This window comes from Marmota marmota, unplaced genomic scaffold (assembly GCF_001458135.2).
Source record: "Marmota marmota marmota unplaced genomic scaffold, marMar, whole genome shotgun sequence".
NCBI classification, from domain to species: Eukaryota; Metazoa; Chordata; class Mammalia; order Rodentia; family Sciuridae; genus Marmota; species Marmota marmota.
Window position 1 is genome coordinate 3,627,536 of NW_026000140.1, and position 12,384 is coordinate 3,639,919.

Here is a 12,384-nt window from a genome sequence, read left to right on the forward strand (position 1 = left end):
GTTTTGAGAGATAATTTAGGTAAGAATGCATGAGAGCTATACAGGAAGTGATAAGCACCAAGTTAATGAAAACTAAACAGGAGACCATTGTTCACTCTCTTTCCCCATAGACTGCAGCCCTGCAGAACTATGAGCTTCTGTCCAAATATGCCGAGGACTTAATGATCATGCATCTTTCTGTCTAGTTTTTCATGTTGTGGTAATACCACTCTTCCCTTTGACCCACTAGCAAACCCTAATCCATCTACAAGAGCCAGTTTATGGGGTCATTCCTTTCTGAAGCATGGGCTACCATGCTACTTGCCTTGTGTGAAAGCACAATGTGAAACCCAGAGCAGGGAGATAGGAACCAGACTGATTTATACAGCTTCTAACAAGCTGTGGCCTTTCCTAGAGAGTTACCTCAACTCTGTGATGGGGATAATATTGCCTAACTTGCAGTGTGGGTGTAGAAATTTTGTATGATGTTGTGTCACTTCATAAGCCTTTAGAAATTGTGTCTGTTTTAATTAATTTGTCATCCTAAGGTGTCCCTTTTTCCCAAGAGACTGAATGGCATCATAGTCTCATTTCCCTTAGGAGTTTAAACATACCATTATACAAACATTGTCATCTTAGGTCAAAATTGCCTTAGTTCCTAAGCAAGCATCTGTGGCTTCCTTCTGCCTCAACTAGATTTTGCCTTCTTGCCCATTGAGGTAGGCTGAATAATGTCCCATACCCCCCCAAGATTCCCATGGCTTGATGCCTGAAACCTATGACTAGGTTACCTCATATGGCAGAAGAAAAATTTCACACATGTGTTAGGATGTTAAGATAGTAAGGTTATTCTGGTTGATCCAATTGGGCCCAATGTGTACACACAGCTCCTTATTAGAGAATGTCAGAGGAGAGGGCAGATGTGACAACAAAAGCTGAGGCTGGAATGATACACTTCAAACTTGGAAGAAAGGGCCCCAAGCCAAGGAATGGAGGTGGCTTGTAGTGGCTGAGAAAGGTAAGGAGAAAGAATGCCCTCTAAAGCCAGAAGGAACACAGCCCTGATGACATGCTGAGTTTAGCCCATTAAGACTTATTTTGAATTTGTGACCTTCAGGACTGTGAGATAATAGATTTGTGTTGTTAAGCCACTGAGTTTGTGGGAATTTGTTACACAAGCAATAGGTAACTAATATACCCATGTTGCAACATCTTCTTTTCTCCCCAAAGTGTAGTAACATTTTCCCAAAGTGTGAATGAAAACATCAGCTTGCACTGCTCCTGGTTCCATGGCTGTTGAACATGTAATATTAACACCTCTAATGTTAGGGAATGCAAGGGAGAATACTGAACTGCAAATAAGGCAACTCCTCAACCTGAAAATGCCCAGGGAAAAAAAATTCTATTCAAGACATCTGCATGCTTAGAGGAATACTAACATGTAAATATAATAAGAACAAAACTGGTAGGTTTGCAAAACAGGGATCCATTGTAGGCAGCAATATGAATACAAAAACTGTTTTTGATCTTCATTTTTGTGGAATATCAACATTTTCAAAAAACCTTATAAAGATTAAGCTATTTTAATGCAGTTTCCCAAAGTATCAATAGAGTAATATTAACTAATCTTTTCAAATTCTATTTTTATTAATTTTCTAATAATAATGTAGTAGAGTCTAAGTCTTTTTTATAATATTTTTTTATAGAGAGATATAGAGAAAGAATTTTTTAATATTTATTTTTTTATTTTTTCGGTGGACACCACATCTTAATTTGTATGTGGTACTGAGGATCGAACCCAGCTCTGCTGGCATGCCAGGTGAGCGTCCTACCGCTTGAGCCACATCCCCAGCCCTAGAGTCTAAGTCTTAAAGGGATAAAATCAGAGTTTGATTTATTTACTTAATTAAAAAAAAGAGCCTTGGAAACTAGTAATGATTAAATTCTATTTTTTTATTAGTTGCTCAAGACAATACAATGATCTTGACATATTAAATGCTATTATTAACAAAGCTAACACATAAAGTAAATATGCATCTATGAAGTAATGCTGTCACATAAACATGCAAATATGTATCAGCCAAACATGTAGCACCAAGCAAATTCAGTCCTTATAAAACAAACCCTCCTTCAAAACATTTTTTTCTTAAAATTCTGGAGGTATTTTCTTGTAAGAAAATATGATATGACATCACTATTTTCTGCTCTATTATGAAGTAATATTTGAGAAAATCACAACTTGATTCATATGATTTATTTATTTAAGATTTGAAGGTTAATATAATCATTAGAAGTTTTTTTTTTTTAGTTAGAGCGAATGTGTGTGGGGGGGTGGGGGGTCCACCCAAACATGTTTTATAGCAAAATACACATTTAGCCAGGTAGAAACTACTTCGCCACGAGTTTCCGGACTAATCCCTTAAAGAAGGAGACCTCCCCTTCAAGGCAAATTTTACTCCCATTCTTCAGTGTAGCTCTGCAGGAAAAAGAGAAGAGATGCACCTTTTGGTGCCTGGATTCCAAAACAAGATCTGACAGAGGGACAGAGGGACAGCTGGGCAAAAGGCAGCACCAACTGCTCAAGGTCAGGACTCACATTATCTCGGTGTTGGCACAGTGGGGTCCAGCCTTGATCACCTCCAGGTTGGTGATGTGCTTGGCATTGACTTTGGACATGGTCTTTAAACACACGCACTGAAGGTCCCCATCATCTGAAGGATCCTCTGAGGGTGGCAGAAAGGGTGAGGAGCCAGGAGTAGGGGAGGGAGGAGGATTTCAGGAGTGGCCAGAGGCACCTAGAGAATCTCCCAGCCCCTCCCCCACCCCTGCCCTTGGTCTTCATTTCCTTAGCCACCAATTGCATTTCCAGAGGGAAGGTATATTGACTCAGTGGCAGCGCGCTTGTGTAGAGCTTGGCACAGCGCCCTCACACTTCAGAAGCCCAGGACAATAGAGCTGGAACCATTAAAGTTAAGGACGCTGCCTCAGCCCCCCAGGGGTTCCAGGAATCAATTCCCACTGTTCTGGTTGGTCGGTCCCTCCCCTCTTTGCTTCTGCTCTCACCACCGCTGGCGACTGTGACCACAGCTGATAGGAGCAATAGCCCCAGGAGCAGCAGCCCTGGGTTGAGCTGGGGGCAGAGGCTGCAGGAGCCCAATATGAGGCCCATGTCCTGGAGTTTCCAGCAGGATCCGAGTGCTCAGGTCAAGTGGGGGCTAGGGTTCCCAGGCCCGCGGCTCCAGCGATGTCCCCGCCTCTTTTATCCCTCCTGCTGGTCCAGTCCGGAAACCTGGGATGGGGAATGAGGAACTGGGGTGCTGAAGCTAAGTCATTTCAGAGAAGAGTTGGGCTCTAGCCAGGCAAGATTAAATAAAACAACCCAAAAAAGGGCTAGAGTCAGCTGCCTTGGCCTTAAGTTGGCAGCAGGAGCCACATCTCCAACCCTAACTGAAATATGCACACATTTATGTAGTTTAAAACACTAGTGGTCAATCTTATAAGGTCTATGTTTTCTTTATGTGTTACCCCAGAGCACTCTGTGGTCACCATGCAGTTTACACAGTGTATACCTTTGAGACCCAGACAATTTCTGTTTCCTTCTTAACTAGCTCCTGCATTACCAAAAACTGCCCTTAGACCCTGCCTTTCTGGTTGACTTCTATTGAGTTTGGCTACTACTGTGTAGTTAAAGCTGTGTTGTTTGTAATTGTTTTCTGCTATTGAAAAGTGCAATTCATTCTCTAGGCAATGACTGTCTTCAGAATTTCACCTGAATGTGGAAGCCTTCTCCAGTCTCTTGGATGAGATTTACCAGCTTCACTAACCATCTTCCCATACACTGTAAGAAGAAAGGTCAATTATCCTCATTATTCATAACCTTAGATATATTACAAAAGTTGTATTTGATTTTTTAAAAAATATTGGAACTTGAATGATTCTCCATTTGTCTTCATCCCAGATAATATTCCAGAAGAGAGAACAGGAGAGTTTGGTGGGCCATGTGTCCCAGTCCCAGTGAAGGGTGAGATGGGCTGTATTGCTGGTGGGGAGCAAAGGAAGGAGGAATGTTGAACATAACAATAGAGAAAGAAAATTACACAAATGTATTTGGAAAGAAATTTTCAACTAAAGAAATGCAAAGCAAGTACAGTGTTTAGCCTAAAACTGGGGAGTAAACCTTAAGTTATATGTTAGTCTTGCTCATTTTCATCTTCTTTCTGTCATCTTTTAAGCAGAGTTCTCAGAGTCAAGTAGGATTTGGGAGACAGAATGGAAAATGTACCTGAATTTTTGTATAGTATAAATGAATATATGAATAACTAATAACTCTAGAAAGTCAAGGCTTCAAAATCCTACCCTTCCTGGGAGATTAAAAAGGGGTTGGTAGAAAATAAACAGATTAAGCAGATGATTCATCACTTTCCAACAGTTCCTGAATCATTTTCTTGACTCTTGGAGCTTCTGACTCTGGGAGCCCACCTGCTCTCTCCCTATTTCCCTCTCCCTCTCCCTCTCTCCCTGTCCCCCAACCCACTGTTGACTTTGCTCCCACCATTGTGCTGCCATCAGCCAGGAGGTGATGCAGCCAGGAGGAGCCTCATAAGAGCCAGTACAATGCTATTTGGGCTTTGGGCTTCTAAAACTGTGAGCTAAAAAAATCTCTTTTCTTTATTTATTTTTTATTTTTATGTGGTGCCATGGTTTGAACCCAGTACCTCACGCATGCTAGACAAATGCTCTACCACTTTGCCACAATCCCAGACTACCTCTCTTTTTTATAAGCTACACAGCCTCAGTTATTTCATGATAATAATGAAAAAACAAAAAATACAGCATTAATTTTTATCAGTTCAGCAAACCCAGGGCATTTTCACTTGTTCCAGCAAAAACTCTAGACACTGTTTCTGACTTAACCAGGCTTAGATCATTTTCTCATTTCTGAATCCATCAGCAGGGTGGGGAAAGGTTTGGACAGAAGCAACTGAGAAATGGCTTATCCTGTTTGAACCCCTGGACTGAGAGCAGGTATGACTAGATGAAAGAAAGAAGGTAGCCAGACAAGCAGTGTCCAGATACTGAATGGTGAAGCTGCCCTGAACCTGACACTAATGCCCTTGAATTGTGGGGAGAGATAAAGCCTAGAATTTGATGGCACGCTTTAATATCTTCATTCTTCCCCCTTAAAAACAAAGTCATCGCATCATTTTAGGGAACTAGGGTTGGCAGTTGTGAGGCAATGAGTCCCTGAAGCAAGCTGGAGGAGAACAGTGGAGCTACACTGCCCACACCTGCCTGCCAATCATCAGGGTTACTTCCCAGAATGGAGCAGTGGGTAAGCCTAGGGTTCCCTTTGAAAAGTAGAGCCTAATAATGGGTCAGCCATGCAGGTCATTTATTTGAGAATGTGTCTCCAGTGTATAGGACTGAAAAACTGGGAAGAGTGAAATAGGAAAAGAGGGTGGGCAACTGGGATTCCATCCTACCGGAAACACTCTAAGAAATATTGAAAAAATATCTGTTTAAAGCAGAAAAAAAAATGGGAAAATGTTTATCCATTGGCTCCTATTTTATGGCAAGGAATGTTTCATGGCAGCCACTGAGAAAAATTGGCCCAGGAAGGGAAAGACACTGATACAGCTGAGGCGAGGAGCTGTCAGGTTACTCCTGCAAGTGGCTGTTGCCACAGCAATGCCTGGGGAGGGGAGTAGAAGATGTGAACACCTGGAATTTACTGTTTGTCAATTCTGAATGAATGGTTCCATGATGATTATAGGGCAAATGGAATTTTACCACCAAAAATTCAATTTTTAAGGATTCTCCTATTTCTTTAAGGATTGCAGCCTTGCAAAATATGTTCAACTTCAATAACAAGCAAGGGAATGCAGACTGTAATGACACTGAGATTTTATCTCACTCCAGTTAAAATGGCAAATTTCAAGAATACAGGTAATAATAAATGCGGATGAGGATGGGGGGGGCGGGAAGGTACACTCCTACATTGTTAGTGGAACTGAAAGTTAATACAACTACTTTGGAAAGCAACATGAAAATTTCTCAAAGACTAGAAATAAACCCACTACATGACCCAGCTATCCCACTCCTTGGTATTGACTCCAAAGAACATGCATACCAATCTTTATAGCTGAGCAGTGCACAATAGTCAAGTTATGGGACCAGCCTAGGTGTCCCCCAGTAGATGAATGGATAAAGAAAAGGTGGCATATATACACAATGGATATAAAGAAGAATGAAATTATGTCATTTTCCAGTGGATGAATGGAATTACAGAATATCTCCCAAGGGAAATAAGACAGACTCAGAAAGTCAAGGACCAAATTGTTCTCTCATATGTGGAAGCTAGAGAGAAGTAAGGTATTTGTTAAAGGTGATCTCATGAAAACAGAAGGGGGAAAACAGTGTGGTAGAGGAGGGAGATAGAGGAGGAGGGAGTGGGGAGGGGAAAGGGAAGTAAATGCATACTGACATTGACAAATTATACTATGTGCATGAATGTATATATCACAATGAATTCTACCTTTACACATAAGCACCAATTACAAACAAAAATTAACCAAAGGAAGACCAACAGAGTAGTGGAAAGAGATCAGGAGGAGGGAGGAATAGAGGGAAGATGGTAGTATTAGAGATTGAAATAGAGCAAACTATGTTATGGGGATTTATGAATATGTCAAAATGAGCCCCATAATTATATAAACCAAATGCATTAATAAAAACATAAATTTATTGCTGGGGATATGGCTCAGTTGTTAGAGTGCTTGCCTAGCATGCACAAGTCCTTAGGTTCAATCCCCAGCACTACCAAAAAAAAAAAAAAACCCATAAATTTATAGAAAGAATTTTTGCTTTCATGAGTTTAAAGACTGCATAGAAATCTAACATTCACCTCTTAAAATGGACTTCTCTTTGAAAATCACTTGTTCAAATGAGACAATTAATTTGTTTCTTGTTCTAAGTTATAGTATTCCTGTGCTTTGAAATTTTTAAATTTTGATTTATGAAGATTTCATGGAGTTAAGTGGCATGTTAAGGTAGCATATAAAATAAAAACCACATAACTCTTTGCTTTTTCTTTCATGACAAAACAAGTGATTTTGATGAAGTTATTTCCAAGAGTCAGGCTCTATAATCTCCAAATGTTGGCTGCTTCTTGACATGCTTCATTCTTTTGGCAGCTCCTCTGGGTAAACTATATCTGACTCTCTCTGAGTCCTCTCATTTACGTCAGTTATGAGTTGTGTGTGAAGACCAATTGCAGCAAACACTTTCTGTTTTTCTTCCGTTCCAAGGAATAGACAAGATATTTGGACAGCATGATTAATGATGAAGTCAAATTATTTCATCCCATGAAACATGATGAAGTGTCCAAACTGCAGCCACAGATATTCTGGGTTTTCAGATTTGAGTAAGTAGGCATTCAACCAAAATTGAATTTCATTTCTTGAAAGCTAGCAGGTGCATGCATGTCCACTAATTTCATTTTGGTAATATTCTAAATTAATTTAGAAAGAGAAACCTTTAAAACGTGAACATTGTGTTTTTGAAATCATTTCAAATATATAAAAATTGTAAAAATAATACAGTGTCTGTGAATCCTTTACTCAGTTCCAAACATTTTTCATTACCTGGTGCATTTGTCAAATCTAAGAAACAAATCAATGTTGGTCATGCACATTACTCTTTGAACTAAACTCCAGACTTGATTCAGGCTTCACTAGGTTTTCCATTAAGTCCCTTTTCTGTCTCAGGATGCAATCTAAGTTAGTTGCCGTGTTCTCCATATTTTTGTCTAGGCCGTAATAGTTTCTCAGTCCTTTCCTATTTTTCATAATCTTCACAGTTTTGTAGAATGCTGCTCAGCTACTTCAAATTCTTCAATTTGGACTTGAATATTTTTTTCATGATTATACATCAGTTATGAATTTTTGGAAAGAATATCAAAGAGTGCCTTTCTTATGACATCATGCCAGTGGGTATGTGACATCCTCATGACAACATACTGAAGGTGTTAACCATCATTTCTTGCTAAAGCGGTAGTTTTTCCTGTTTCTCTCCCTGGGGAAGTTACTATTTTTTCAGAATTTGGCACTTCAAGACAACGTAACAAACTAACCAATGCCACAGAAGAGAGTTATGCTGTTGTACCTCAGTTTCTTTATTTGTAAACTTTACCTTCCATAAAGATAATAGTAATGTCTACTTCACAGGGTTGTTTGAAGACTGAATGAGTCAATATTTGTAAAGCACTTAGAGGAGCATAAAATAAAAGCTTTGTACCTTGGGTAGGTGCAGAGGGTTAGTAAATCGCTCAGGGTTTGTGGCAACTAAATATAGGAAGCAGCTTGTTTCATATTTACCCAGAATCCTGTAAGCCCTTATAATTTAACTACTATGTTTGTTGAGGAAAAAACAGATGTTAAGTTTTCTCCCTAGACAAAGGAGATATAAGAGGAAAAAAAAATACCTCTGCATGCCTTTCTGATTTCACAACTTAATAAAACCAGCACATATTGCAAGTACAATTAGAAAACAAAAAAAAATTTCAAGTTTTCAATAATTACTTTCACATTTGTAGACAGTTTCCCATTAAATCCCAGTAAAATAGTAACCACACAAATTCTCAACTACTCATGAACTAGTCACAAAATTATGACCTTTAGATTACTTTCTCATTTCCTTCTCCCTGATACAAACTTTAATCTCTTTTTACTTTTCTGGGTTTTTTTCCCCCAGGATCACAGTGATAAATACTAGAGTGATTTTTTAAATAGTCATTCATTTTGTACATCTTTTTCAATAAATGAGTCTTTTATTCAAACTCTTTTTTAGTAGATGAAATGATTGAAAGTGGAATCACAAAATCAATGATTCATCTTAGCAATAAAAAATAAAATCCCATCTATGTGCATCTCATAATAGAGCACACATATGCCTTCCTTGATGAAAGTCTGAAATATATTTTTTTGTAACTCTCAATTGATTTTTAAAAGTTTTTAAGTGTGTAGCGCTGACTACAGCAGGAAACTGCTGAAGAGGTTACTTTGCCTTTCTACTTTCGTTGAGTCAGTGCATTCTGGGTATCCTTTCTGTCAAGAAATTAATCAGGGACATGGGGAAATTTACTGACAAGGACTCAACCACAAATACTATCTATAGTGTTTAAGCACAACATGTCAGCACATGTATTCCACTGTACACCAAAATTATTGTGATAGCACTGTCTCCAATTAGCACCAGTACCAAGGGCATTCTGGACACCCAGATGATGGTGGTTTTATGAACTTTATTCTAGGATCTGCCTTGATGTCTAACAGACACATTGCTACTCCATATGGTGTTGTATGCAGTTAGACACAGTTGGGGTCAGCAACTGATATAGAAAATTTTGAATGTGAAAAGGAAAATTGGGGAATGAACTTATTTTTTAAAATGTCTTCAAAGAAGGATTCACAACAGGTTGAGTTTCTGTTTGGGCAATATTGGAAAAAACTGTTCCCACTTTATTTAACAAACATTTATAAGGCACTTAATCCATGCCGGTGCTTTACGAATGTTGACTCATTTTTCATAACCACCTTGAGGGAGAAACAAAGAGGTTTAACAAATTGCAGGTGATATGGGAATTATGTGCAGCTAGAGCTACTTGCCCGGTGGTTGACAGGGGGCACCTGCTAGTATCTGTTGAGCTGGGCAGTTGGAAACCCTGTCCTGCAGACCTGTGCCTGTAGGGCAGAGGCCATTAAGTTTCTCCTCTCCCTGCTCCCATTGTATTGTATTTCAGGTTTCTGTGATAAAGATCTGAATACAACTTGGAGAAACAAACTCACGCCCTGCCCTGCCCTGCCCTCTAAAACCCAGTGATGAAAAAGTTCTCTAAAACTCCTGGAGAAAAAGCGATCAGAGAGTCAGGTTGAAAGAATTTTAACCTGGAATGATGGTGCAATGTGATGATCATTACTATCCAAAGACACCAATTGGTGTGAATATACTATGTGTACAACCAGAGATAAGAAAAATTGTGCTCTATATATGTAATAAGAATTGTAATGCATTCTGCTGTCATATTTAAATTAAAAAATTACATAAAGAAAACAAAGAATTTGAAATCGCTCATCAGAAAACAGACATGTGTTTCTAGAGAAAGAGGACCAACGTGGAATACAAGACAGCCCCGTATTAAATGAAATGGGATTTGTGTGTGTGTGTGTGAGAGAGAGAGAGAGAGAGAGCGCGAGAGAGAGATATTAGTGTTTCCTATCTCATTTGCATGATTCTATTTGCTGCTCTAGGGCACAAGCGCTGCGCAGCGGGTACCCACTCCCTAGAGTCCAAGAGCCTGCTACTCAGTGTTATCAGAAAAGCTAACTCCTTGAGCCTGCTCCACCCATCCCTCTGCTCTGCGGCTTAAGAGTGGCCAACAGTCCGGTATTGCAAAGATCAAAGTTTAACCCCTTATACGTGGGATATTAGATCTCAGGGGAATTTCAGAGGTCGCCAACATTTCAGAGGGAAGAAGGAAGTTAGTCAGGATCCAAAGAAGAGGTCGTGTTACATTCAACTGTTGACGTTGATCCCCATTCCCACCAAATGGAAAACGCAAACAAGATAATTGGGGATTGAGGATATGCAACATAAGAAGCAAGTCGAATATTCTCTTCAATCTGCGATATTGGCTCAAGTTTTGAACAAGAGAATGAATTTCAGGTGTATATACAATAAGCAAAATCAAAAATTAGGGACATACACAGGAAAGGTATATAGTGAACTAAGCAAAACCTAGGACCCCCTTCACGCTCTTCCTTAAACCCCCACGTCTGATAACTAGTATCGTCCGCTTCCTCTAAAAACTTGGCACCCTCCTGCAGTGGATCTCTCAGGCTCTCAGGATCTCCCAGCTCTTGCCTCCCTCTTTGCCCTATGCACTAAGGTCACTGGATGCCCACAGTCCCCCTCGCAGGTGGTTTGGGATACAAAGCGAACAGCCCAGAGACCCCGGGAGTTAGGCAGGAGGGCCAGGCGGGCGGCACCGGTGTGTCCCCCCTGCTCCAGCCAGGGGCAGGGCGGCGTCTTCTTTCCGCCCTCGGGGAAGCACCCGGAGCTCCGGGAATTTCCCTGGCCAGGGGCTCTGGCCTTTCCCGCCAACCATGCATAAAAGGGGCTCGCGGATCCCCGAGAGCCACAGAGCCAGGACAGCAGCCCCTCGCCACAAGCTCTTGCACTCCAGGCTCCGCCGCGATCCTCCCGCTGAGTCCCATGGCCCGCACCGCCTCCGCGGTCCCCCGCGCTTCTTGGCTCCTCCGGGTTGCTCTGCTCCTGCTGCTCCTGGTAGACGCCTGCCGGCGCGCAGCAGGTGAGACCCGCGTCCTGGGGTCCCCAGGATGGGACTGGGATTGAGGGTACGGTGTGAGGAGGCCTAGGATGGGGACAGCCCCGCTAATCCGGTCTCTTCTCCTCAGGGGCGCCAGTGGTCTCTGAACTGCGCTGCCAGTGCTTGCAGACTGTGCAAGGAATTCACCTCAAGAACATCCAAAGTGTGAAGGTGACGTCCCCAGGACCCCACTGCGCCCAAACAGAAGTCATGTAAGTTCCTTGCGGTTAGAGGCTGCTGCCCTCCACCTGGCTCCCCTCCCCCCGCCCCTTGCCTCATTGGGATCCTCCCTTCTCTCTGCAGAGCCACTCTCAAGAATGGACAGGAAGCTTGTCTCAACCCTGAGGCCCCCTTGGTCAAGAAAATCATCCATAAGATGCTGAACAAGTGAGTTATGGTTTCTATTTACACGTGTAAATGAAGTCATTATATTAGGAAAACCCATGGGTGGCTGACCGACTAGAAATTGTGACTGCTATTTCAACAACTTAGCCATAAAATAATTAATGTGCTAGGGAAGAGGGGCGAAATTTATTTCCTAGGTTTTGCATCCCCACCAGAACCCTGTCTGTATTCCAGTGAGTGTAGGTAACAACTGCCTTCTTTAAAACTGATAAATGTTAGTTAGGTATGCTAAAGAGCTTTCCACTTGTTAAAAAATACATCCCCCCCGCCACAGTCCCTTCTGGGGTTCAAATCTGGTATTTTGTAGCATGAGGCCCTGAAGTTTAGTGGTGAAAAGATTTTGCAGCAATGTTGCAGAGTAGAAGTCTGGATTCCCCCAATATCTATTCACTTTTGGCTCAGGATAATTATTTCATTTTATCTGAAACTTAGTAAAATAAGGGAAATAATAGTAAGTATTTCATGAGCTAAACAAGGCCCAGTGTGACAGACAGCAATAGGTTCCCGTTGTTAGTAGAACATATCTGTAATAGAATAGAGAATACGGACCTCCTCCCCACCCCCCATTCCTAAATGAGAACATCCACCATCCTAGAGGTCTCTGCTACTAGCTC

The 12,384-nt window shown here is 41.2% G+C and overlaps 2 protein-coding genes across 20 annotated transcripts in view; one reads left to right on the forward strand and one right to left on the reverse strand.

Moving 5' to 3' along the window:
- Window positions 1-1,911: 1,911 nt before the first annotated feature.
- Window positions 1,912-12,384, reverse strand: part of Pf4 (platelet factor 4) — a 114,827-nt gene continuing 104,354 nt past the window's right edge. For 14 of the 15 annotated variants that reach the window (XR_007341478.1, XR_007341470.1, XR_007341475.1 and 11 more), the window contains 3 exons: window positions 3,043-3,268; window positions 2,576-2,702; window positions 1,912-2,455 (listed from right to left, as the gene is read on the reverse strand). Coding sequence is in view for 1 of the 15 variants with exons in the window: in XM_015505270.2 (XP_015360756.1) it covers window positions 2,368-2,455; window positions 2,576-2,702; window positions 3,043-3,148 (321 nt within the window). In the remaining 14 variants the exon portion in view is untranslated. Of the gene's footprint in view, window positions 2,456-2,575; window positions 2,703-3,042; window positions 3,292-12,384 lie in introns of those variants that run through there. The other variant, XM_015505270.2, reaches the window with a different exon arrangement.
- The window catches only part of LOC107158780 (C-X-C motif chemokine 2-like), a 114,937-nt gene continuing 106,260 nt past the window's right edge, over window positions 3,708-12,384 (forward strand). For 2 of the 5 annotated variants that reach the window (XM_048785787.1, XM_015505269.2), the window contains exons 1-6: window positions 4,448-5,004; window positions 5,812-5,925; window positions 7,287-7,402; window positions 10,287-11,347; window positions 11,454-11,577; window positions 11,669-11,752. In XM_048785787.1, the coding sequence (XP_048641744.1) occupies window positions 10,933-11,347; window positions 11,454-11,577; window positions 11,669-11,752 (623 nt within the window). In that variant the 5' untranslated portion in view covers window positions 4,448-5,004; window positions 5,812-5,925; window positions 7,287-7,402; window positions 10,287-10,932. Of the gene's footprint in view, window positions 3,832-3,937; window positions 4,001-4,447; window positions 5,005-5,811; window positions 5,926-6,840; window positions 7,403-10,286; window positions 11,348-11,453; window positions 11,578-11,668; window positions 11,753-12,384 lie in introns of those variants that run through there. The other 3 variants (XM_048785785.1, XM_015505267.2, XM_048785786.1) reach the window with 3 other exon arrangements.